Here is a 25,432-nt window from a genome sequence, read left to right as displayed (position 1 = left end):
CGCTCGCCCAGTAGCTCCCTTAACGTCATTCGCGTGTCTTCCATCCGCGGCAGCTCCACCCCCGTCAATACCGTTAGAAGCCATCGCCATACGGCACCGTCTCCGCGTATATCCCATAAGATATATGGCTTAATGTATTACAAAAAGTACACGACAAGGGCAATGTACTTACTGTCGCGCGTATCCGTGTATATGTGGCAAGTTGCGCGAAAAGAAAATAGACGGAAGAGGAAGAAGACGGACGCGTGTGGTAGTAGAGCCGAGGAAGAATCGTGGAAAAGACGGATAGAAGGAGCAAGAGGAGACAAAGCGTTGGTCGTGCGTCATGTATGGTAACGTGTTTAACGGTCGTACGTTAGCAGCTACGTAACCGCGTCGAAGGTTTCGTGACATTCAAAAAGTCGGCCATAGAAAAAGCAGCAGCGCGGCCGCCTAGCGCGTCTCGCACCACGCGTTATTCAAATTTCCTAGAAATTTAATTTTCGTCGGCTACCATTGTCAGCGTGTATATTAGGTTAACGTTGAAATTTTAACAGAACGTTTCTAACATCGCCATTGTTGCATGTCTGCCGTGCCATTGTTTGCATTCATTTACGAGCGTAGCCACATTCGCAATTCGCGTTAACAATATTAAAGCATCCTCGGTTATTATAGAGTAACGGTGGCACTCGAAACTCCGAAGCGTTCGACGTTGCAGGCGATATAGTTAAATTTCGCCAAGTGCCGTGCAATGGTCGAGAAAAAAGAAATTCTGACACCAACGATCGTATACCGCGTTCTATTGCGCTTTTCTTGTACGAGGCCAAGCAAAGTTAATGCGTAAGATAAGCGCGATAAATAAGGGAGAGACGTCTTATATTTCGAAAAGCTGCGTATCGCGTATGAATTTTCTAATGGACAATCATTTTCGGTAATACCCTGTGCCATTATTTTCAGCAAAATGAATGAAAATCTTCACTTTCAAAAAACTGAAATTGAAATGTGTGTCTGTCGAGGAGGAAAAAAATGTTTAATATTCGGTTTAATCTTGCTAGCTTAACCTTTTTACTCGCAGAATTATCAAAGTCAAAGCAAAAAACAAATCTAATTTTTTTTTTTTCAAGCGAAAGTACGATCCAATACGAAGAAACATCGATACGATGTAAATAATAGAGAAATATAATCGTATAATACGATATAACTAGACCGCTATTGTTTGACCGATCGACGTTCCGTAGCGATCGAGCTGTTATCTCTTCCTTTTATTATCGGGATACCGACAATATGATATCTGTCGCGAACCTAATTCAACTTTCAGGGCCCCGTACCAGCAGAATCTGTGGATTCGCTCGACCGAAGTGCTTGAAACGTGTAAGGTTGGCCGCGCGAGGGATTTTACGATTTCAGGATTTCGATGTAAACGCCGTAAAGGCTACTCCGTGTACCGGCCGTTTCGAATAGTTTGCCGTGCGAAGTCTGTGACAACAGCGCGATGAAGTGGCGGTAAAAAGGCGTGCTTTGGCGAACGGCCCCAGGTGGAACGTAATTCCGAAATTCTTGGCGACGAAGCAAACAAAAGACGAGGAAACGAAGAGCGGAAAGGACGCGAAGCGGAGAAGGTTTGGTATGGGATAGGATAGAACAAGAAAGCAGAGAAAGCCCGTTACATTCGGACAATGCGGTCGCGAATCTCTATTTCCGTTTATCGCGCAAACGAGACAAATTAATTAAAGTTATACACAGCATGGTAGCAACGCGACGGCGGTGTATTAAAATAACGGTCGCTTTGGTGAACGGCGAGCACTTTACGATAATTGAGGAGAATTAAACCGACGCGGATTCTCCGGCATGTGAGGTAAACCAATTTAATATCTCATTCGAGCTTTGTCACCGTTCATGGAAAGACTGGCGACTGGATTTGTCATACGGCATCGAATGTTGGCGTGTCACGGTTCAAGAACGGCTGAAACCACCGCGAAAGACAGCGAAGTGGGCGAAATAATCGTGTACAGAGAAGAGAGCCGAGAACGAGCTGAGTTAACGCATCGAGAATCGTTAAATTATATTTTCCAGTGCTCGGCCGTAAAGCCGTGAGGGCAACAGCGGAGCGAAGCAAAAGCGCGAGAGGGCAGCAGTTAACGCTTCGTCAACACTCGTAAAATTTCCGGCATTAAAGCTGCGAGGCTTGATGAGCAGGGCTCGAACTTCGAAACAAGCCCGGAGCTGCTATCGTCGCGCCACGCCGCTTCTTAACACCTGCCTTGGGATTCTCGTTCTTCCTTCGCTCGCTCTGTTGCTTCCCTTCTTTCTTTCGCCCCTCGCGCCCCTTACACCCCGCATCTCGCCTATTTCCATCTTAATTCCGGCGTAATATCCCGATCGTTTCGAAACTTCCGTAATTGTCCGTAACGATAACGTAAGAATGCGAAAAGGCAAGCGCGTGCCCCGCACCCGGAACCATGAAAATCGTCCTAACGGTCGTCGTAGCCAACATGCACGCGGACCAACCAACGTAGAACGAACCGCGTCGTTTATACATTCGTCGGATTGTTCTTAACGAGCGGAGGTAAAAACGGCAGCGAACGACGCGATAGTTTTTAAGTGGGTGCAAAGAGAAAGATGCTTTACTACAGTTTCTACTCGACGTTCGTGAAGTATCGTTGGACGAAAGTTTGCCGAGGTAAAAGGGCAAAGATGGAAACACAAGACGGGTTCATCGCCGAAACGGCTCTCTTCTTAGCACCTGGCGCTATGGAATACACCGAGCGTGTTCGTCCACTCGGTGTCACTTCTCCTTCTATTCCTCGGCCTTTTGTCGACGCGTTACGCGGTTATAAAGAGCCACGATCTCCTTTCCTGCCGGCAGGAAAACACGACAGACCCTGCTCGGTAACCTCCCCCAGAGCCATTAGACCAGCCTTTCCCCACGGGAGTTGACTTATGACGCCGTCGGCTACGCCAAGGGGGATCGTCTAACTTACCTTATTTCCGCTTACATACTTACCTTCTCTCCGGATCCGTGACCAAAGGTAGAGACGCTTTCGAAAATTCACCGCCTGGATGATCGCCAACTGCGAAAATTTTTCACAAGAATAGGTTCCACTGGTTTAGCAAATTTTAATTACGCCGGGATCCTATTAATTCTTTCGTTATCGGCTAACTCACAACGCACTGAAATAAGCATACGGCGAAAGATAAAAAGCATTTACGCGAATTTCGCGCATTTTTCGTTCAAGATCGATCGTGCGAGTTAAACGTTATTCGTTAACGAACAATTGTTCGCGTATTTCCAAGCTACGACAAATGATCCGTATCGTCGTGGAATGAGCAACGCTTACTAAGCAACAAATGCAGAGACTGTGTCCTAATATTAACGCAACCTGTACATAACCGTAACTGTGTATACATATACTTGTACTAAATGGCTGGGAATTTCTAGAGTCGCGATACATACGTATTTGAGTTTCGTTACGCTGCTAGAAAAATACCAAAACATTTCGTACAACGTGCACGACGTATTCCGTAAGAGGACCGAAAAGCGAATGGGTTAAAAATATTAATTTCAAGAGAGACAACCCCTGAGTCGGTATGTTTGGCCTCGATTAAATTCCCCCTTGAACGCGCGGTAAATATAGTGACAAAAAAGAGGAGGCGGAAACGTCAACGGGTAATTCGATTTCCTTTCCGGCGCGACGCATTTACCAGACGACGTAACTCCTCGAATGTTCGCGAAAGACGTTTCATGCCCGCATAATCTTCTCGTCTGCCGTCATTCTCTCTTATATTTGCAAAGCGAGATTCCAACGTTAATGCGTTGCGCTAGCAAACCTTCGGCGAAACTCGAAATAGAGAAACGTTTGCAGAAAGAGAGGGGAAGGAGGAAGGAGACTAAGGAATAAGGGGAAGAAACAGGAAACGGTTTGTTTCCGGCGACGTTTCCAGTTTCCCTCTCGTCAGTCATTAAAAATGAAGAGGCCGAAAAGCCTCGGGAACAAGGTTCGTGAGGCTGCCGCGAGGGAAATGGAACGTTACTAAAATCGATGATACTTGACGATTAATATGATAATTAATACGCAACAGCAGAGTATATTTCTATCGGTGGAGAAGGTTCTCCGTATCGGAGAAACGGGGGCAAACGAGCGCGCGGCTCGCCAATGCAACCGTGGCTCTAGTGTAAACATATTTTCTGTTTGTATTTTGACCGAATCGAACGTGCACCGTTGGAAAAGCATCGACTACGAGCCATTACCTCGCTTCCCCTTTATTCGTTTCGTTCCACTTCAACCGACCTCTCTCGCCTCTGAATATTTTCCGATAATTATAATTGACTTTTTTACGCGGTCGATGTGCTACCCCCGCGACTAAGCATAATTATGAAAGCAATTAAAACGTTCGCGAATTACAGCAGCCAGACCTCCTTCTCCTTCGTCTCTTCTTCGACGCGCAGAAACAAGAGAGAGCAAAGAGAAAACAGAGCGCAGCTCATACTATACCTTCGAGGTAAACATATTTTCTGTTTGCTTTCTGTCCCGGTCGAATCGAACGCGTTCGTCTTTCCAAGTCATCGCCCGTATCAAGTACCATCTGTATTCGTTCTCTAGCCTGTCGTATCTTCGCCCAGAGCGGTCATTGCTATGGAAGTTTGTATCGAACGCAGACCAGATAGAATAGGCGACGCCGAATAAACTACGAGTTACTGCCTACTACCCTGCGTATATTTTTCGTTCGTCGCGCTCATGTTAAATATAAGGAAAGATATTTCAATATTGGTGAGTAAACACACGCAAATAGTTTCGACGTTTCCGGCCGCGTTGCTCTTCCGCTCTCGTTGTACGTTTTGCGACGCGACATCGCGATATCTTTTGTACATATTTATGTGGAGACGTATTCCCAGCCTGCGAAACCGGGCTTCCGAGAACCAACCCAGAGAAAATGTTCCTTCCTTGCTCGTACCGATAGACGAAACGTGCGTCATTGTTTCGTCAAAAAAGTCTCCGCGTTTTTGACGGAAGAATTTTTTGTTTGGCAGCCGCCTTGTCGATTCGTTGAGAATTTAAGATGGAATTTATCGTTGCGTTATTATATACTTTATTTAGCTTGATGTAAATTTCACCGCAAACTGCGAAACGAATGAACGTGTACACGCACACGGTGTGTGTAACCGACGTCTAATGAACTTTTTCGCGATCAAACAGTCGTTTGAGAACGACGTAAGTGACAGGCGCGAGTAAAACGGGCTGACTTGAAACGTTTCCGACGGGGGTTGGCACAAAGAGTCGCGTAGAAATCTCGTAAAACGGCACACGAATATGCGTGAAGAGACGAGAGTGTATAGATAGATTTTCATCTTTATTCAATTTCATCTTCTTTACACGGTGAAAGCCCTTTCGTGCGCGTCGACGTTATCGCGACGCAAACCTAGATAGATCGTGTACACTGCCTGAACGTCATCGAGTTTTATCGCGAGCCAAGAAGATGCTAACGTTATGTCCGTAGCTGCGTTAACGCCCAATGCCTTTCCAGCTTGTTCGTCGTCGTCGTCGTCGTCGTCGTCGTCGTCGTCGTTGCCGTCGTCGTCGTCGTCCTCGTCGTATCTACGTTATTCCTTCTAACTGTTATCACGCTTAAAACTACCGACCGTTGGGTGGTGTCATCATGGGAGTCACGATCTATTCTTTGCGTGCTTCGTCTGTTCTTCAAAAACAAGCGGTCTCGATGTCTCGAAAGGTTCTCGTCAAAATATAGATACTGGACGCGGTTTCTCGTTTAATTCGCTTAAAATTTGTTCTAGAATCGGTAAAAGAAATACGAATAAAATTACAAATATAAATTTATATATTTTACAGGATTCTTCGAACTGACAAACTCGATCGTAAACCCGATGATGGTTCGAATACTTTCTCCCAACAAAATTTCAAAGTTTCGAATGGAGGAAAGATGAACGGAAAGGGCATTCAGCTATCGAAGAATTTCGCGAAGTGAAAATGATCGGAACTGTCGGCGATAACGCGTGGGAAAGCAGCAAAGGCGAAAGACGAGCCACGGCATTCGGCCGTTGGCAGCGATCTAAGTTTTTCGCGAGTACGCTAACAACCTGCACGTGACTGGATGGGATAACAATATGACCACGCGTTCCTTCCTGGTCAACTTGCTGGAAATTGTAGATGAGGCTCGATTACGTATTCCGATCGTACGCGATATCAAACTGCCTGGCTTCTGGCTCGTGATGGAGTGTTTTCTACCCTCGACCCCTCCTCTCGCTGTCTTACTCTCTCTCTCTCTCTCTCTCTCTCTCTCTCTCTCTCTCTCTCATTCGTTCGCTCGTGTACTCGCTTTCTCTGGTCACCGAAGTCACGTTTGCAACGAAACCTTACAAATCCATAGGGCTGTCGGCCTGCTAGGAAAATATTTAAACCTGCACTCGGCTACCATTCTATTTCGTTGGAAGATAGGCTGATTCGAAGAAGCCAGGTTTCTCATATCCTCTTCTTTCCACTCGATACGTGCAAACACTTGTCCCTGCAAATCTTACAACGAGTGTATTAATATGCGAAAAGTGTGCGGATCTTGACACTTACCTATACGATGATATTTGTTTGCGCAAGTCGCCCGTCCGCTCGGTTCTTCTTTCTAGAAGCAGCCATTAATTACTACCGATAATTATGATTATCGTACGAGAAAACACGAGCGTCGAAAGGATGGAAAACAAGCTCGTTGATCCGTCGTGTTTACTTTGCGAGTACGGGGGTTGGCGTGGCGAAAGAAGGAAATCGAGAGAGTAGGGAGGAAGGTAGGAAGTGCGGCAAGGGAGAAAGCGGAGAGATTGAAGGGGGAGGGGGCTGAATTATACCGAAGGAGTGACGTCTACGGAGATAATCACACGCCTCGTAACAGCCAGTTCATCATCGTGGTATCGTGCTAAGGGGCTTGATGCATCATGGAAATCGCGCACGAATCGGCCAGGCCAAACATAAAGTGGAATGGACGGTCTTTGTAACGAACCTCGGAAACGAATTCTTTCTCTGTCTGCTTCTTCGTGTTGCATAGGAGCTTCTTAGGGTTGTTGCCGACTCAATTAGCGTTAGAAAAACGAAACTAAAGAGCCACGAAGGTGGGCGTAAAGCGTATCGCGAATCAAACTTGCTCGCTACCTACGCACTCGTCCGCGTTCTTTTCTGCGCTCTTCATGGACGCGTTCTTCGCGCGTTTTCCACGAATCGCACCATCCTTGAACTTTAGCCGAGCTGCGAAGCGGCAGTTAGTCGAAAAACTTGGCGATGTATCGAGGAAAAGTTTCGGAGAGCGGCTAAGCGGATTAAAATCGATAGAAGTGGAAGAGCGCGGACCGGCGCGCGATGAAAACGTCGATCGCAGGAAACGAAGCTCTCTTTGACGCCGCCCCGTGTTCTCGCTCCACTCCATTCTTTTCCGTTTCGAGTGGAGCCCCTTTGATGTCGCCTTTAAAAAATTGTTAACGAACGTAGTTGAAGTTGCTCGGTGACGTTCGAAAAAATAACCGCCGCTTTGTGTTTTACAGGAGCGCTGCAAATCACCGCATCCGACGTGAACGACCAAGGGAAGTACGAGTGCGTGGCGAATAATTCCGTCGGCACGGAGTACTCCAAGTCGGCTATGCTCTACGTAAAAGGTACGTCCGGCGACGGTGGCGGCGGCGGCGGCGGCCAAGTCGTGGGGAACGCACGAGAAGCCCGTAGAGGCGTGCCACGGGCCGCCCTCGTTCGCCGAGGAAATCTCAAGGAACGAGTTCTTATCGTTACTACCGTTTTAACGTAAATTCATTACAAAAACGTAGCACCGAGCCTCTGGTGCCGTTAAACCCAGTCGTTTTCCTGTTTGCAATTAAAATTAATGCTACGTAATTAAAGCGTAATTAAACTAAGCTGGCGGCACAAAGGATTCGCGCGCTTGGAATCGCGTCGCAAATATTATGATGCGGCATTTCTTGCGGTACTACGCGCCTCTGTCCCTCGAGATTCGAGTATCGCGTAATCAAATACTCGGCTGCCGGTTTCGGCTGGTACACGCGTTAATTGCCACTTGAATCGTACGTATTAAGAACTCGTTGTCAACAAAGGATCGTCGTTCGAGGTTGCATCGATCCGGTTGCTCCATCGGCATTCGACGTATTTTAAGAAGAAAAGGTTTTCAGTCGCGTCGAGTGGCTACGGGACTTTGACTCGGCAATTAACGCGTTAAGACGGAAGAATCCTCGCATCGTATATAACTAAATTCTATTTGCACGCAGTTCGACGAGTCGCGCCAACTTTTTCCATTCCTCCGCCCGCCGTCAGCGAGGTAAGATCTGGTGGATCATTGAATTTGACCTGCGTCGCCGTGGGTTCTCCGATGCCGTATGTCAAATGGAAGAAAGGTCCATCCACGGATCTCACTCCGGATGACAATCTGCCAGTCGGTAGAAACGTGCTGATACTCACAAACGTGAAGGAGTCTGCCAACTACACCTGCACGGCTGCCAGCGATCTCGGAATCATCGAAGTCACGACGATGGTGAAAGTTCAAGGTTCGTATGGTATGGTGTCCTCGTATCGTATAATAGCAAATACTGTCGTTTCGTATCGTATCGTGTATTGTATCGCGGTGTGTCGCGCCGTACCCTATCGTACCGTATCGTATTGTATCGTATCGTATTGTATCGTATCGTACCGAGATGGATCGAAATCGCGCGTAAATCCTCGGAGATCGCGCTAGCGACCTATCGAGCTACGTTACGTAAAACGATCAATCACTCGATCACTGTGTGCGACTGTGTTCCAACGAGGTACACAACGAACCGTGATGCTACAGTTTCCGTGACTAATCAATCGGCTTATGCGTTACGTTCAAAGACCGAGGACAATGTACTTTGTGAAAATAGGCGAAACGCGCGAAGAAGCGGTTGCTACAGGCTGTTTCAAATATTATAGTTGACATTAAGCCTCAGAAGCGCGTGGTAATATTCATGAAGAAAAAAAAAAGAAAATAATCGTGACAAACAGCGGATCGAACATCACTAGTTTCCCGGTTACGTGGAAAAGTATCATCTACCTATTTATAACGAGAAAGCCTAATTAAACGAGTTTGATCTCAGTTTCTTGAAACGTCCTGCATATATACGAGACGCGTAACACGGATGGAATAGCAATTAAACAACGAATTCGCGTAACGAATTGCAGCCTTGCCGAGTGCTCCGGAGAACGTTCAAGTGTCCGACATCACCGCCACATCCGTGAAGCTTACATGGTACTACAAAAATCCGGAGGAAGTGCAATACTACGTGATTCAACATAAGCCGAAGCACGTGCAGCAAGCCGAAGCCGAAATATCGGGCATCACGACCATGTACTATCATGTTCGGAGTCTCAGCCCTTACACCGAGTACGAGCTTACCGTGACAGCCGTGAACGCCATTGGGCGTGGTCCCGCGAGTGCCCCTGTGACAGTCACCACTGGAGAAACGAGTCAGTATTCCTTTCGCCTTCTAACGCTTTTCTCATTACCATCGGTGTTTGTGCATTTGCAAAAATCGACCTCGCCTCTCGTCGACGCGGCTACGTTCCCAACGTTTCAGGGTCATCGTTGTCGCATCGTCGAGATACACAAGCGTTATCGCTCGTTTCAAAACGAATCACCGATACCGTGTATGCGGAACTCTGAAGAATTCAACTCCGTTCGACTCGACTCGACTCCACTCGACTCTACTCGACATCACTCGACTAATTCGACTAACGCGTATTTTTCGATCATTCGTCTGGCAAAAAGATGAGCATAGTCGATCGACGATAAGTAAAGACATGGAAGGAATGGGCAAGTTTTTTTCGCGTACAAACGCGGGAAAAAGTAGCTTATTAACCCGGCGAGCGAATTACAAATTTTTGCACGTAGATAATGTTTTTGCACCACGAAGAAGGCACAAGTTTTGACACGGTTTTTGAGGGAAATTGTACTTTTTTTCCATGCTGTCCGCCGTGGACGCACGATTTGATTCATGTAAGTGACAAGACATTTTTTTTCACCTATCACCAATCCCCTTTCTCTGTATCGCACCATGTGTTAGTGTTTTTGTCGGATCGTGTTCGGCGCGTCGCGCTTCGACGTCTCGTTTCGCTCTGCATTTTTCCATCTCTGCCTCTCCCCATATAGCCCTCTCTGTCTCCCCCTACGTCTCTCCGTCTCTTTTCTGGGAAAAGAGTAAAACCAATACGCGGAGAGACAGCACGCGAAATTGCACCTTTCCTCGATAAAGTAGCGCACTCTTCGCACCTCGTGAAAATACGAACGAAGCCGCAAACCCGATTCGTATTTTCACCGTGCATTATATACCACTTAATCGAGTATCATCGAAGAATAATCATTCATCCTTTTTTTCAATAGCGGAATCGACAAATGGAGGTACCAGTAAGTTCAATCATATACTAAGAGTGCTGTAGCAAACATATTTGTCCTTTGTATTTTCTGTTTATTTTTGCATATTTTCTTTCTTTCTTTCTACAATTTTTTTTTTTCGTTTGTTTGTCCTTCGTTTCATTTTCTCTCGTTTTATTCTGTTTTTATTTTTCGTTTTCTCTTTCATTTTTTGTTTTTATTTTCTTGTTTTATTTCGTGTTTTTTTTTTCTCTATTCGATCCTTTGTATTTTTATTTATTCAAAGCACACGCACATGTCCATCGTTCGTTCGCACCCGCACACTCGACACTTATCGAGATAAAGATGTATCATACTTGTAGCTAATCAACACTACAACACGACACACGCGGTCCTTTCCTCCATTCTTTTCCATCCATTGGTAAATCGTATTTTAATCGCAATGCCACGAACATCGCAGAGTGCATTATGATTATACATGCTCTGTCCTTCATTTGTTTTTTTTTTCTCTACTTGGAATACCTGTTATTTTAAATTTTGGTTCTTATGGTGGTGCTCCCGGGAATTTATTTGTACTCTCCAGTGACTAACTAGATTGGCTTGTCCACGATGGAAACGCGATTCGAAGAAAATCCAAAATAATTTCTTCCTTCTAGAACCTGGTACTGCGCCACGGAAGGTGGTCGCCCGCCCATTGAGCTCCAGCACAATGGTCATACAATGGGACGAGCCGGAAACGCCAAACGGACAAGTGACGGTTAGTTTTATCGCCAGTTACACATTACCGCTCATAAGTATACGAATACTGTATGCGTTTTTTTGACTCTCTGTATAAAAGTATTTGGATATTTGTATCTGAAAATCACTATTTTCAGAATGATAATACACACCATATCGCGTATCGCTCGAATCTACTTGATTTAATCCAATCCGGCCTAATTAAAAAATTTATCAATTGAAAATAAATCCGGCGGAATTTTTCAAAGCCGTAGCTTGTCCCAGTTACATGGGACAACCGTGTCCACGTATCGATGAGCGTACATACATACGAGAGCACGTATTTTGTCACGCTTTCTGACGCGATTTAATCTTTCCCGCCCGCAGGGATACAAAGTATATTATACGACGGATCCGAATCAACAAATGGCCTCTTGGCAGTATCAGCTGGTGGACAATAGCCAGCTAACCACGATCTCGGATTTAACGCCGCACACGATATACATGATTCGAGTGCAGGCGCTGACAAGCGTTGGTCCCGGTCCACTGAGTACACCTGTTCAGATAAAGACGCAACAAGGGGTACCGAGTCAACCGGAAATGTTGACCGCGGTAGATATCGGAGAGACGAAAGTGACACTCCAGTGGAACAAACCTACTCATAGCGCGGAGAATATCCTCAGCTATGAGTTGTACTGGAACGATACTTACGCGCAGGTGGGTAATTCGTTGCGACTTATCCCGCGTCTTCTGATCTCTAAACTTTCTGTAAATATCTTTCTAATATATCTGTCATTTACGCGTCAAGTACGAAGCATATACGTTCGTGTCTGGCGTTTATAGGAAATATAAATTTTAATCTTTCTTGCGAATCGTCGGAATCGCGATGATTTTCAGGAGAAGCATCATCGAAGGATACCAGTCACCGAGAACTACACGCTGACAGGCCTGTATCCGAACACGCTGTATTACGTTTGGTTGGCTGCGCGGAGTCAAAGGGGCGAAGGAGCTACAACGATACCATATCCGGTTCGCACGAAACAGTACGGTAAGCAAATAGTCAAAGAAGCAGAAAAGAAGGCGAAAAAGATAGGAGTGAATTCATGCAGCGAGGAGTGCCGAAGAAAGATCGATTCGCGATTGTTCGATGGTAATAGGGGATAAATTTTGATAGAATCTATTGTGAACGCGTGATGCACGTCGATGCAATCGCGGATCGTCGTGGCACGGCAGGTAGGAGGTGCTGTAGCGCTAGACGCTCCCGCAAAGTAGCGTAAGCTATCGTAATTAATTCGCGACACCTTGAGTTCAGATATGCTAAAGATGTTCTTCGTGACCGTGGATTTCATTGAACAAGGGGGGAAAAGAAAAAAATATCCATAAGAAAAGAAAGACGGAAGATAGAGAGTATCGTTGAACCGTGAAGTGTGGGAGAGTGAGAATGATTGCATGCGTTGCAAATAAGACAGCCGTTTTTGGATGCCACTTTATATATATCTATCTATATATATATACGTACATATCATACATATAAATTGCACTAAGCACTGCATTGATATATGTGTGCATTTTGGGCACCTCTTTTCATTCTTGATAACGTATGGTTTACGTCCGTTCTTCAGTTTTTTATTGTCTCTCGTTTCCTTGCTAATCGAGGCACGGCGTTTTAACTCCACGCGGCGTAACACGCGCGAGTTAATCGCTCGTGCCACATGAAATTTTTTCTCTAATCACGTACTTTTTCGACTGTTCAAGGATCGACTCATGAGTTTTTCCTTGAGTGATTCGCCTCTCTGAACCTTGACCAATCGTCACGTAAAGTTTTTCGTTTAGATCCCTTCGTCGCGTCGGTCAGGTTCGAACGTGGTTCGATTTCGAAGTTGTTCGAGTCCAACGAATCGAAATACCCGCGAACATTCGTTTTTTTCCTCCTTTTTTTTTTTTTTTTCTATAATTAACCATCGGCCGATCGTATACGCGTGCACCTTGCCAAAAACCAGTAACGCGAAAATCGAATTAAGCCGTAGCTCGAATTTCGACGAGTTTCCAACAAATTTCCAACGAATTTTGCACGAATTTTTCGCGATTCTTTCGATTCGGGACTCGAGCCCTCGCAGTTGACCGCGATCGTTCAATGACCGACGATCGACGATATTTTCCTACCACGTTTTCGTTTTTTCCCCTCTTCCCCCCCTATAACTGAGTGTTATACAGTCCCCGGGGCTCCGCCTCGCAATGTAAGCGGACAAGCGATCAGCCCGACCTCCATATTGGTAACATGGGAACCACCGCCTGCCGATCGATCGAACGGGAGGATCGCGTACTACAAGCTGCAAGTCGTCGAGAGCGGACGCTCCGACTCGGAGGCGAAAGTTATCAAACTGAATGACACGCGATTCGTGTTGGACGAACTGAAAAAATGGACCGAGTACCGGATTTGGGTATTGGCCGGGACCAGCGTAGGTGACGGACCTCCGAGTTATCCTATCTCGGTCAGAACTCACGAGGACGGTATGTATCATTAACGCTAGTCGTCTTCTTACCTTTAATCGAACATAGAGAGGAGTGGCGCTACGAGACTCGAGCGAGGAATCGTTTCTCTTCGATTTATCGTATCTTTTATAGTTTCTCTATTATAGCCATATATATATATTGTTAATTTACTGATATTTTATTGCATAAGAAAAAACCTCGCGAAGGTTCCGGGCGCCACGCTTCGCGTCTATAGAGATACTTTTGCGAAGGCTATATATCGCGACAAAGTTCATCGCGCAAGAGCCAAAAATATAAAAGCCCGCCAAAAATCAGTCCGAAGATCAGTACCCGTGATTCCAGTGCCGGTTGCGATGACACGCCCTGATTCTCGACCCGGTGACGTTCGGTCTATCCTACGGCTGTCTACATAAATGTATATCTCTGTATTAAACGTATTTTCGATTTCAGATTCCGCTAACGTCTCTTCGAACCTATCTCTTCCCAACCGTGTCACATACAACCGATCCTCCTTCTCTTAACGATTCTCTATCTTCTTCACTCTGTTCTTAGTTCTGTTTTCTTGTTCGACAACGTTTTACATGCGTTTCCGTTTCTAGATTACATTATCGTTGTGTTTTCGTTTCGTTCGATCTCACCGAATTATGTTACCTTACATTACATTACGTTACGTTATATTACAATATATTATATTATATTATATTACATTATATTATATTATATTATATCATATTATATTATACTATATTATATTACATTATATTATTATATTATATCATATTGTATTATATAATACGTAAAGCTTCTCCTCTCAGGCCACTTTTGCGTTTCAGTTACGCTTTCGAGAAACGAACTGTCAACTCAGCCTTGTCGCGGCAACAGAGAAGATACCAGGACGAATACGCGGCCCTTTTTTTCCATTTCGAAACACTGAAATCCGATAATTCAATTTTTGTTGCGCGAACGTAAGTTTTTTGAACGCGCACATCGATTTTTTCGCGTTTCTCCTTCAAAAGCTAAACGCTCCACCAAACCTTCCTATCGCTTCTCTGGCAATACCTTCGATCTCTCCCAAAAAATGTGTGTGTGTGTATCTTTTTTCCTTTGGTTTTTGCTTCTCCTTTTTGGACGGGACGCGGCAATTACATAGCGAAACGCGGAACCATGTTGGCCCTAATTTTTTGGCTGGCGAGATTTTATATTTTTGGAATTTTTGCGACAACAAAACGATCTTCCATGAAATATTCTGTGCTCCCAGAGAAAAGCCCCGAACTTTTCCCCAGAGTGCCCCAGACATTTTTTCCAGGTGGTGCACGCAGCCGCGGATTTTTCAGAAGCTGATAACCAATTTTTGAGCTCAGCTATTACCAAAAAAAAAAAAAAAAAAAAAAATGAGAAAAAGATACGACCAAAAAAAAAAAAAAAATGAGGAACGTATTTTCTTACTATTTTTACAGGGCCTAATCGCAACTCTCCCTTTGTACGTTGCCGTTGGTTTTTGTTCCCCTGAGCCCCCTCTTTTAAAACTTGGAGACCCATTTTAACACGCTAACTAATACTTAATTATATACTCATTCACGTGTTTTTGTCTTTCCTTAAAGCATTTGCAGGAGGATGATCCAGGTTTTGAACAGCTAGTTTTTAAGATTTATTCGCACTAACGTAACATTACCGATTGTCTAATGATATGTACTCATAACACTCAATGTTCTTTCTGGTGGTAACCGTGATTATTACGTCACGTAAAGATGTTTCGTTTCTCTCTTTAGTTCGTTGACTCACTCTTGCCACGTGTTACGACGATAGAGGCCAAACTGACCGTCCCTAAGCGTGCGCAACATTATTTTTACCGTTCCGAGGAAAAATTCTATATTATCGCTTGAATCGATTCTACGAGACATTTATCGGACGGAAATAATGTCTGTGAACGAGGGCGGCAGCTTGTCTGGTGAAACGCTTATGTGTGTGTGTATATATATATATATATAATTTATACCTATACATATATCATATATATATATATATATATGTAAACCATAGCGTATGTATTACACACAGCAAAAATATATATACATATTATTATTCCACTACATACCTACATATATGCATTTATATGTATATATATATATATATAAATATAAGTATTTGAGAAAAATCATATATATCTATATATATACATATATAATATATTTCTATATCTCTGATATATAAGGCTCTTCTGTCTTTAGTTAAAATTTAGTTCTACCTATCGTTTGCACATGTTTAGAGCATGCCTTCGTTTGTTTATCGATCCCTCGGTCTCACCAAAAATTCAATCCCGTCGATCATATAATTCTCCTGAACTACGAGCGATCCCTGGAATCCCCAACTCGAAACAGATTCTCCCATCACCGTCCAAAGAAACCGTCAAGCTGCTGTCGAGTCTGCGAGATCTCGGTCTCGAACCACCGTAAAATGGTTCCACAACCGAATCGACAAAAGTCCTATGAATGGCATGCCGATGCACGAAGAAGTTTTGCTTTTCGTTTCGAATCTTTCCTTTCCGTCTCCTACTCGGTACTTCGCTGATCATCGGTTCGGTACCGTCCCACCCTGCATGGTACAACGAGTTTTTCAACCCCTTCCAGACACCGTTTGCCCGTTCCCCGTCCGATTAATCTCGCGAATCTCGCGAGCAGAGAAGCTAACGAAAGGTAGAGGGAACGACAACGACTACGACGATACGATGTTATTAATCGTATCGTATGGGGAAAGTAATCGAGCCGCGATATCCTTTTTTCTTTCTTTTCTCCGTCGGTGACGTTCAGAACACGTCGTACGACAGACAGTCGACCGCGTTTCGTCTACGAAAGAATGAAAGAACACACGTAGGATCGCAGCCAGGAGAACGGCAGCTCTTTTGTCTTGGAAAATAATCGAAGACCTTGGTTGGTCGCGAAATCGGAATCATTTGTTGCGAGAGAGGCATTGTGAAGGCGCGTCATTGTCGCGGAAAAAGTCGTACGAACGCATCTCTAACGACGTTCCCTCGAACCTTTTGCACTCGGCACTACGGAACGCCCAGGATCCTCTTTCGTTTCACCAGCCCCCTACTCCCGGTTCCTCCCACGCATTGTCCCGTTTACGGACCGACCGATCCAACCGTCCACCCTCTAACAGCAGACTCGGCAAAGCGAGGCGGAACGATAAAAAGCACTGCTGAAAGCACCCTGCCGTGTAAGCTCGCACATTATCAAGCACAAAAGTTCACCGTCGTATATACGTATACTCGTTCGTTATTGTTATTGTCGCCGCTAGTATCGCCATCACTACCAATATTCTATGATTATATTATTCTAAACGTATTATCGATATATACATATATTACATATATCTTGTATATATACCTATATATATTATATATATATATGTATTACACATATTATATATTATATGTATATGTATCATTACCGCCGTTATGAGTGTGTGCACGGGCACCGATAAAAGTATTATTTTTCATGCGGGCACGGTTTTATCTCGCACCCACCACGCACGCATGTAAAGTCGCACACGCGTTTCACGCACGACGAAAGGTAGAGAGAAAATAAAGAAGGAAGAAGGTGAAGCGCGCAACGATGAACGCGTATCTACGCACCTACGCACAAAAGCCACACGCAGACGCACGCCTTTGCCGTGTCCTACTAACTGGGTATATATGTATATATATATATATGTATGTGTATATATATATATATATATATATACACACACGTATATCACCATGCACCACTTGAAAAAGCACCCTTCGCTTCGAGTAACTGCCGACAGCCTAAAAAGCACACGCGTGCACGCATGCACGCATGTACGTAGGACGTGTGCGTGGGTGAGTGTGTGTACGCGCGTATCTACGTACATTTCGATGTACTCGCTTTGTACGTAAACGCCTAGGAAACAAGCGAGACTCGTGCGTGAACGTGCGCGAGCGACTATAATGCGCTCCCGATATACGTATAGTATTCGTTGGACCTTCGACGTATTAAAAACAGCACCGTATTTCGCAGCGCACCGTATGATATCACTATATATTCACGTGTCTAAATATCAATTGTCACACTCGATTGCGATATATCGTGCCGAGCACCAGCACTGAGAGCACCCTTGAATAACGAGCACCCCCACCGTCGATTGTCGTGCAGTTTGATCAGCGCGTCTTCTCCACGTGAACCTCGATTCGGTCTCGATCTGTTTCCTCTCTTGTCTCGTAGCATCGTATGTCCGAGTATGTAGTTATGTGCATCGATAGTCGTTGAATCTATCGAGAACAACGGTATCGAGTTCACGTCGGGTGCGGCGTGCACGCGTGAATGCGTGAACGAGTGCGTAAAAGAGTACAGGATGCAAGAGTAAACCGTAACGCGTCGAAAGTCGCGCAATGGCAGCACGACGAGAATGATAATCGATCGTCGTGCCAGGAAAGAAATTAGCGAAAATCGGAGGGCGACGTTCGCGAATTCTTCGGCCGCAAGCGCGATATTCACCGGGCGATATTAGCAACACGAGCGAAATATCCGTGACGCGGAGGAAGAGAATTGCCGCGAGAAGACGTTCAATTTGAAACATTTGAATACCAATATTCATGCAATTTTTTTCATTATCTTCGTCCATTTAGTCGACAGCCACGAGCCTGTCGGCAACAAGCGCTGAGATGCATCGATATCGACGGAGAGAGAGCGTTCGCCGACACCCTGTTCCGCTGCTATCGAAAGAACAGAATCCCTTCGACGAAAGGGGTGAAAAGTCGGTAAACCGCCAAAGACTCTCTGTCCGTTCGAGACGAACATCGATGGATCGTTGATACGCGGGAATATCGCGGAAATTTCTTACACTCACCGATGTCGTTGGAATGATATACATAATCATATTACACCAGACCTTCTCTACTCTATTGTCTATACGTGCACCTTCGTTCTTTGCATGCTCTCACCGACCTACTTTTTTCCATCTTCTGCCTCTCTGTAAGTTATAACTATCGTATCTTTAATATTGAATTACGTATTTTATTCGTACGTATAACATGTTCTTTATATATATATATACATTACATATATTACGTATTACTACATCTTTATATCGTGTCTCGATATACCTTTACGTCTTCTCCTCTAGGTATATAGAAAGAGTATACTGTACTCCGTTTTATGTGTGTTTTTCACGTTTCCATTTCTGAATCAACAACGACTCGCGGTTCGAGTCCGGTTGTCTCTTTTACTCTGGTAGCTGTGTCGTCGGAATATTAAGAAATCGACCGATCGAGGAACCACCCGTTCGTCGTTCCAACAAGAACCGAACGATCGGTTCTCCATTTTCCTCCGACAAACGCATGCTTCTTCCTTCTCTGTTTTCCCTCCGACTCGGTCTCTGCTATCGTGCGCCGATAACACCAACAACTGAGAAACCGATCGGCAATCCGATTAGTCGGCGTGCCGTAAGAACGACGCGCACCATTTCACGACCATTGTTAATTACGTGTATATTTTGCGAAGAATTTTGCGATTTTTGCGTGGGTGAATGCGCGGGTGTATGCTACCGATGAAACGTAAGAGCGAACAGAAAGAGGGACGGAAATAATTTTTCACCGTTCTTCGAGACGAACAAAAGCAAAACGACGTCGTTTGTTTCGCCTTTCGCTCGAAAAGAAATTTACCCCTTCCATGTACAGCGATACAGATTTTTTATCGAGCTGACGTTTTTTGCGGGTGACTTTTTGGAGTTGCAAAAAGAAAAAAAAAAGACAAAAAAAAAAAGAGAAAATTTTCCTCGAAAACATATTCCACCTTCACCGACTCTCGTATCCTTATCTATTCTATGTACGTGAATTTTTTCCGTCGAGACGAGTCGCGCCTTTTTTCACGACTTTAGATTACACACGGGTAGCGGTTTATACGTTCCCGAACCATAACACGATACCAACCACTTCTTCTTACTTATGGTTTCTCCTTCCTAGCTTTCTTTTTAGTAGACATTTTATCATAGGTCTTCCCTCTCTCGATGCCTCGTGCCGCGAGGGAAAGGACGAAACGCGCGGACTCGTGTCGTCTATCTTGTCCTTGCGTTTTTCTCCCTCCATTATCATCTTTTCTGTTTTCTTCCTTCCTCGCGATTTTCCTTGGCCGAAAGCTGTTGGATCGACTTCACTCTGATAAGAAAGGCCGCGGTTACGTATCGCTTCGAATTTGCGCAAAGAAGAAGAAAAATCGGCGAGTCTTTCTCTCGGCGGCAGGAGGCAGGTGGACATGAGCCTTTAGTTATTTCATATTTGGAGTAGTGATTGCGCATGCCAAAAAGACAAGAAAAAAAAAAAAAAGATATTCTCACATCTCCCGCCTCTCTGCGACCAACTGCAACCGAGGACCAAGCGATATTTTTCTATTTAACGATCGATTCGAAAGAGAATTTTGTCCACCGACGTTGCTCGGCAGAGCGATAAAAAATATTACGAATAGAGCAGAGGGTGCGATTGGAATCGAGCGCGTGGGAGGGAGGGAACGAACGAACGAACGAGCGAGTGCGCGTGTGCGTGTTTCACCAGAGAAACAGACAAAAATTTCATACCTTTTTTCTCTCTCTTTCTCTCTCTCCCCCTAATCAGAGCAAAAAAAAAAAAAAATACAATAGCTGTAAAAGAGGCCATGTTGACGTTGATAATAATCAGTAGTATGCTACCCACTGATATGCCTAAATATATTAAATATTTAATAATTCTACTCAATATACGTGAGAAGTTGACACGAATTTTTACGAGATTTTTTTCCCACTTTTTTGGCGACTTTTGGGGCGCAGATCCAAAAAGTGAGTATCCCTTAGCTCGTCTCGAATTGTGCCATGAATTTTCTTCCTGTATTTAATCATTTTTTTCTTTGTCTCTCTCTTTACACACATATATATATATATACACGTAATATATATATATAATATTTTTGTTCCTTTTTTCCGGCTCTTTCGCATATATCGTTTTGTTTTTTCTCCGTGGGAGACTATTTTGGAGATTTTTTCTTTTTTTTTTTTCACTGTGTTTTCGTTGCTGCAGTCGGTAAGCAAATACAATTAAAATGAAAACTATTTACGTCTGCGTAAATAGTTGCGGCTGCGACTGCGACTGCGCGCTCGCCAATTTTGTTTTTTGCGTTGCGTAGCGATTTTATGGACGTAATTGATACATTAATTACGCGAGAACAGTAAAACTTAAAACCGATATAGAAGCAAGAGACGTATCTCGTTCACCGAGGGAAACTTTCTTCTTCTGTATACAGGCCATCTTCTGTATGCAGCAGTCGTGTTTGGCTTTTCTTTGTCGTATTCTTTCTTGCAACGCAGTTTTTATTTTGCGACACTTTGTAGAGGCTGCAGTTATCGTTCTCGTACAAACCTAGAGGTACATTAGGCTTTCCTTTTCTTTTTCTCCTACAATTCTTCTTCTTTCTTTTTTTTTTTTCGTTCGTTGTTTTTCTGTGTAACGCCGATATAACGTTTCCGATGCCGGATACTGGACCGTCCATGACCACGCGTCGTCTTTGTCCACGTCGTTCTCGTCGTTGTCTATCGAAAATACAATAATGGGGATGATTCGAGAGAAATATATCGAACCGGGTCTCGAGATCCGTGCAGATCACAAAGCGAAGACTTCGAGAAGCGTAAAAAAGCAAAATCGCAACGAGGGAAATGAAAATGGGTGGCGACGTAGCGACGTTCGCGACAAATTATCAAAACGGCTTATCAATGTGGATATATGTGTAAATTCGCGTGATACATTTCGTTATCCTTGCACGTTTATCGAAAAACACGATTGCACGTTTCCTCTGGCACAGTTTTCATCCACGTCGCACAACCAACGATAGTACATCGCATATATACGCGTATACCGTATGTATGTATGCGTATAACGGAACTACTTCGTTTTCGTTCGTCATGGACTCTCCAATATTGCCGTAGCATTATCGACCAACGTAACCGCGCTCTTGCATCTCGATGACGTATTTATACGCGCATTCGTACATTCGCGTTCTGAAATCGAATGCAGAATAAAAACATACATTATTGGTATTCAAATGGAGGATTATCGTGTCGTAGGGACGTAGAGCATGAGGTACCGGCGTACCTCGTAATATTGTTTGTACATCGTTTTGTCCGTGTGCGATTGGTGGCATGTACATATTTTCCATTAATTTTTCTTTACTCTCTCTTTCTCTTTCTCTTTCTCTCTCTCTCTCTCTCTCTCTATCTTTATCATATTCTCTTTCTCGTTTCATCCTTGCGATTTGTTTTCGTTCGTTTACGTTACGTTCTGTCTTTCACCTGTTCCCTTTCGTTGCAACGCAGCTGCGTTATTTTGTTTCTCGCACGAGTTTTCAATTTGCTGTATACAACGCTTTGATTTGCCATACTGTTTTCGCTACGCGCTCCTTCACTTCGTTTATATACCAACGACGAACGACCCGTTACAGATCGTTACCGATTAAACGGACACAGAGATCGACGTTATTTTATGTTTCTGCATAGAGAGAAAAGAGTACTTTTAGTTTTTTAGTTGCTTCTTCGATCCATCGGACGGACACGATTCAATGGACAAGCCCCCCCCCTACCGTTTTGTTTCGTTCGATCCAACCCTACGTATTTATTTACTTTACAGATCTTTCTTCCTGGTTATGATATCGTTTCATCCCCCCTTTCAAGTATGACTGCGATAGTGTGAGAGCGTGTGATTGCGAGTATGCAGCAGAATCGGCCGTCAAGTGCACGAATTAACCGATCGTTGCGTTCCAGTGCCGGGTCATCCTCAAAACGTGACGGTAACACCGATCAATTCGACCACGATACACGTGAAATGGAGACCGCCAACGTCGAAAGAACAAAACGGCGTGATAAGAGGTTATCACATACACGTGCAGGAAATGAGAGAAGAGGTCTGTCTGTGCAGAGCTTCAAATTTCACGCTGTGATTCATTCAAACGGACGCATTTTCTCAGCGACTAATATTTTCGCTATTTACCTTTGTAGGGAAAGGATCTGTTGAACGAGCCGATACGACGCGACGTGCAAGAAGACGGCGTGCTGGAAGTGAACATTACCGGGTTGCAACCTGACACCACGTACTCTGTACAAGTGGCCGCTCTAACGAGAAAAGGAGACGGTGATCGTTCGCCGCCAGAAACTGTCAGAACTCCCGGAGGTGTACCCAATAGACCTCATGTTAACGTGAAGTATGTTCTTTAGATTCCTTTATATTTCATGCCAAACGAACTTTCGATATTTTTTTCGCTTGACATAAAATTCGCTAGCATAAAAAATTATATATATCGGCAAACGGACGAACGATCGCCTAGTCGACTCGCTCTCCAAAGCCGAATTCTCTTAATTATTACGTATGGAAATATTTAAAACGCGTAGCTTATTGAAGCCGTGTGGATATTTATACAACTTTATATTTTTATGAATACGATTGGAAAAATGAAGCTGAGGCAGACCATTGTTTCACCTACTACGTATTATAACGAGTATTATATTTTAAATATTTTATGTATTTCATATATTATTTCATATTATGTCCATTCCGTGTATTTTTTGATTTTCCATGAATGCATAAAAATCCGCAGTCTATTTATAAAACGCCAATTGATAATGTTTAAACACTTCGTTAACGTGTCAATCAAAGTTGTTCAAAAATCCGAGCATCGAACGGCCTGTGTCGAACGAGTTCGACATAAACAAGCTATAACTGGAAAACGAGATTATATCGGACGTATGAATCACCCAGAAGCCGTGATCCATAAAATTAATAAAGTTCAAATTTTCTTGTCAATGTCCTGTCTTCTTTTCTCTTCTTTTTTTTTCTGACAATATCTCGTTTCCAGACTTTTGTCCAAAGATCCTGACGTGGTTGAACTCGAGTGGTCGCAGCCTACGCAAACGTACGGCGACGTGTTGGGATATAGAATAAGATACGGAATTAAGAACCAAACGCTCAAGGAAGAGTACATTCCAGGAAACCGTCAACATACTTACAAGATCACTGATCTTGGTAAGCTCGATTCCCCTATATACAGTATTTCTCTCTTAGTGGTATCGTTTGATCATTTTTTCTTAATGAAAATTACTATTTTTCACGCTTTGATTGGATTTAATTCGCAGAGGAACGAGGGGTGGATTACGAGTTTAGGGTGGCTGGTCAAAACGCGATCGGATTCGGTCAGGAGACGGTGCGATTCTGGTACAGTCCCGAAGGAGAGCCAACTGGCCCGCCGACGAATTTATCCTACTTTTTCCAAACTCCGGACACAGTGTGTGTCACGTGGGATCCGCCCCTGCGACAGCACAGAAACGGTCAGATCACCGGTTACGATGTTCAATTCAACAAGAAGAACGATCACTCTACAACCATCAACAGGAATACGACCAAGACGAGAGCAGTTTTCACGAATTTGGAGGAAAATACGGAGTACGTGTTTCACGTGAGAGCGCACACATCCAGGGGGAGTGGGCCATATTCGGAAAAGATCACGATCATAACGGAGAAAGATATTGGCCGGGCACCGATGTCGGTAAAAGCGGTGGCCACGTCGGACACGAGCGTGGAAGTTTGGTGGGAACCGGTACCTAACCGTGGAAAGATACTTGGATATCAAATATTCTACACAACAACCGCTGTCGAGGACCTAGACGAGTGGAAGCAAAAGACTGTCGGCCTCACCGAGTCGGCGGAACTTGTCAACTTAGAGAAATTTACTCAGTACGCGATCACGGTAGCAGCGAGATATAAGACTGGCCTTGGAAGACTCAGCGAGAAGGTAACGGTCAAGGTGAAGCCGGAAGACGTGCCTTTGGATCTAAGGGGGCCGGACTCGTCCACGCATTCCATGACCCTTTCCTGGAAACCGCCTATCAAACTGAACCCCATGAACTACAAGGTCTCGTTCGATGCTGTCAAAGAGTTCGTAGATTCGCAAGGTATCACGCAAACGCAGATCGTGCCACGCAGACAGATTCTCTTGGATCCTAGCGTGACGACGACCACTATCAACGAACTGCAGCCGTTCACCACGTACAATGTGAATGTGAGCGCGGTGCCAAGAGATGGTCAGTACAGGCCACCGGCTAAGATCACCATTACCACGCAAATGGCAGCTCCGAAGCCTATGGTCAAGCCTGATTTCTATGGCGTGGTCAACGGAGAGGAGATTCAAGTGATTCTGCCCCAGGCCTCCGAAGAATATGGATCAATTTCGCATTACTATTTGATCGTCGTGCCCGAGGACCCGTCAACAGCGGATAAGCAACCCGACGAATTGACCGAGGACATGATCGCGGGAAAAGGGGCTAAGGAAAGGGAGAATGCTCCTTACATTGCTGCCAAGTTTCCACATAGAGATATTCCGTATACGTTCCATCTTGGCAGCGGAGATATATACGAGGGTTATGAAAATCGTAAGCTTGAGAAGAGTAAACGATACAGGATCTTTGTGCGTGCCGTTGTCGACACACCGAGGAAGGTGGGAATGAGACTGCAATTAGTAGAGAGAGAGAGAGAAAGATATTAAACGAATAAATATGATAACATAACTAATTTTACTTCTTATTCTAGCATTTGTACACTTCGTCACCCTTCTCCGAGTACCTGTCTCTCGATATGAGGGAAGTACCCCCTGGTGAGCCACCACGACGTCCCAATCCGAATACCCCGGTGGATGGAAATCCAGAGGTATCGGTGAAAACCAGCGGCCAAGAGCCAGGCATGGTGTGGGTGGTCGGTCCGATAATAGCTGCGTTGATGGTCAGCATATGTCTCGTCCTTCTCTTCGTTATTAAAAAGTAAGTATCGAATACAGCA

General features: G+C 44.5%; 1 protein-coding gene across 8 annotated transcripts in view; it reads left to right on the top strand.

Annotated features, from left to right (window-relative positions):
* Lar (tyrosine-protein phosphatase Lar) overlaps nt 1–25,432 on the top strand; it is a 208,231-nt gene that overhangs the window by 176,233 nt on the left and 6,566 nt on the right. For 5 of the 8 annotated variants that reach the window (XM_076623429.1, XM_076623428.1, XM_033331187.2 and 2 more), the window contains 13 exons: nt 7,517–7,627; nt 8,246–8,521; nt 9,174–9,458; nt 10,372–10,395; nt 11,019–11,119; nt 11,467–11,796; nt 11,977–12,127; nt 13,294–13,590; nt 22,372–22,511; nt 22,606–22,808; nt 23,460–23,626; nt 23,737–25,094; nt 25,187–25,413. In XM_076623429.1, the coding sequence (XP_076479544.1) occupies nt 7,517–7,627; nt 8,246–8,521; nt 9,174–9,458; nt 10,372–10,395; nt 11,019–11,119; nt 11,467–11,796; nt 11,977–12,127; nt 13,294–13,590; nt 22,372–22,511; nt 22,606–22,808; nt 23,460–23,626; nt 23,737–25,094; nt 25,187–25,413 (3,670 nt within the window). The remainder of the gene's footprint in view (nt 1–7,516; nt 7,628–8,245; nt 8,522–9,173; nt 9,459–10,371; nt 10,396–11,018; nt 11,120–11,466; nt 11,797–11,976; nt 12,128–13,293; nt 13,591–22,371; nt 22,512–22,605; nt 22,809–23,459; nt 23,627–23,736; nt 25,095–25,186; nt 25,414–25,432) is intronic. The other 3 variants (XM_033331190.2, XM_033331199.2, XM_033331200.2) reach the window with 3 other exon arrangements.

Source organism: Bombus vancouverensis, chromosome 12 (assembly GCF_051014615.1).
Source record: "Bombus vancouverensis nearcticus chromosome 12, iyBomVanc1_principal, whole genome shotgun sequence".
In the NCBI taxonomy this organism is placed as follows: Eukaryota; Metazoa; Arthropoda; class Insecta; order Hymenoptera; family Apidae; genus Bombus; species Bombus vancouverensis.
This window is presented reverse-complemented; position numbering and strand designations above follow the sequence as displayed.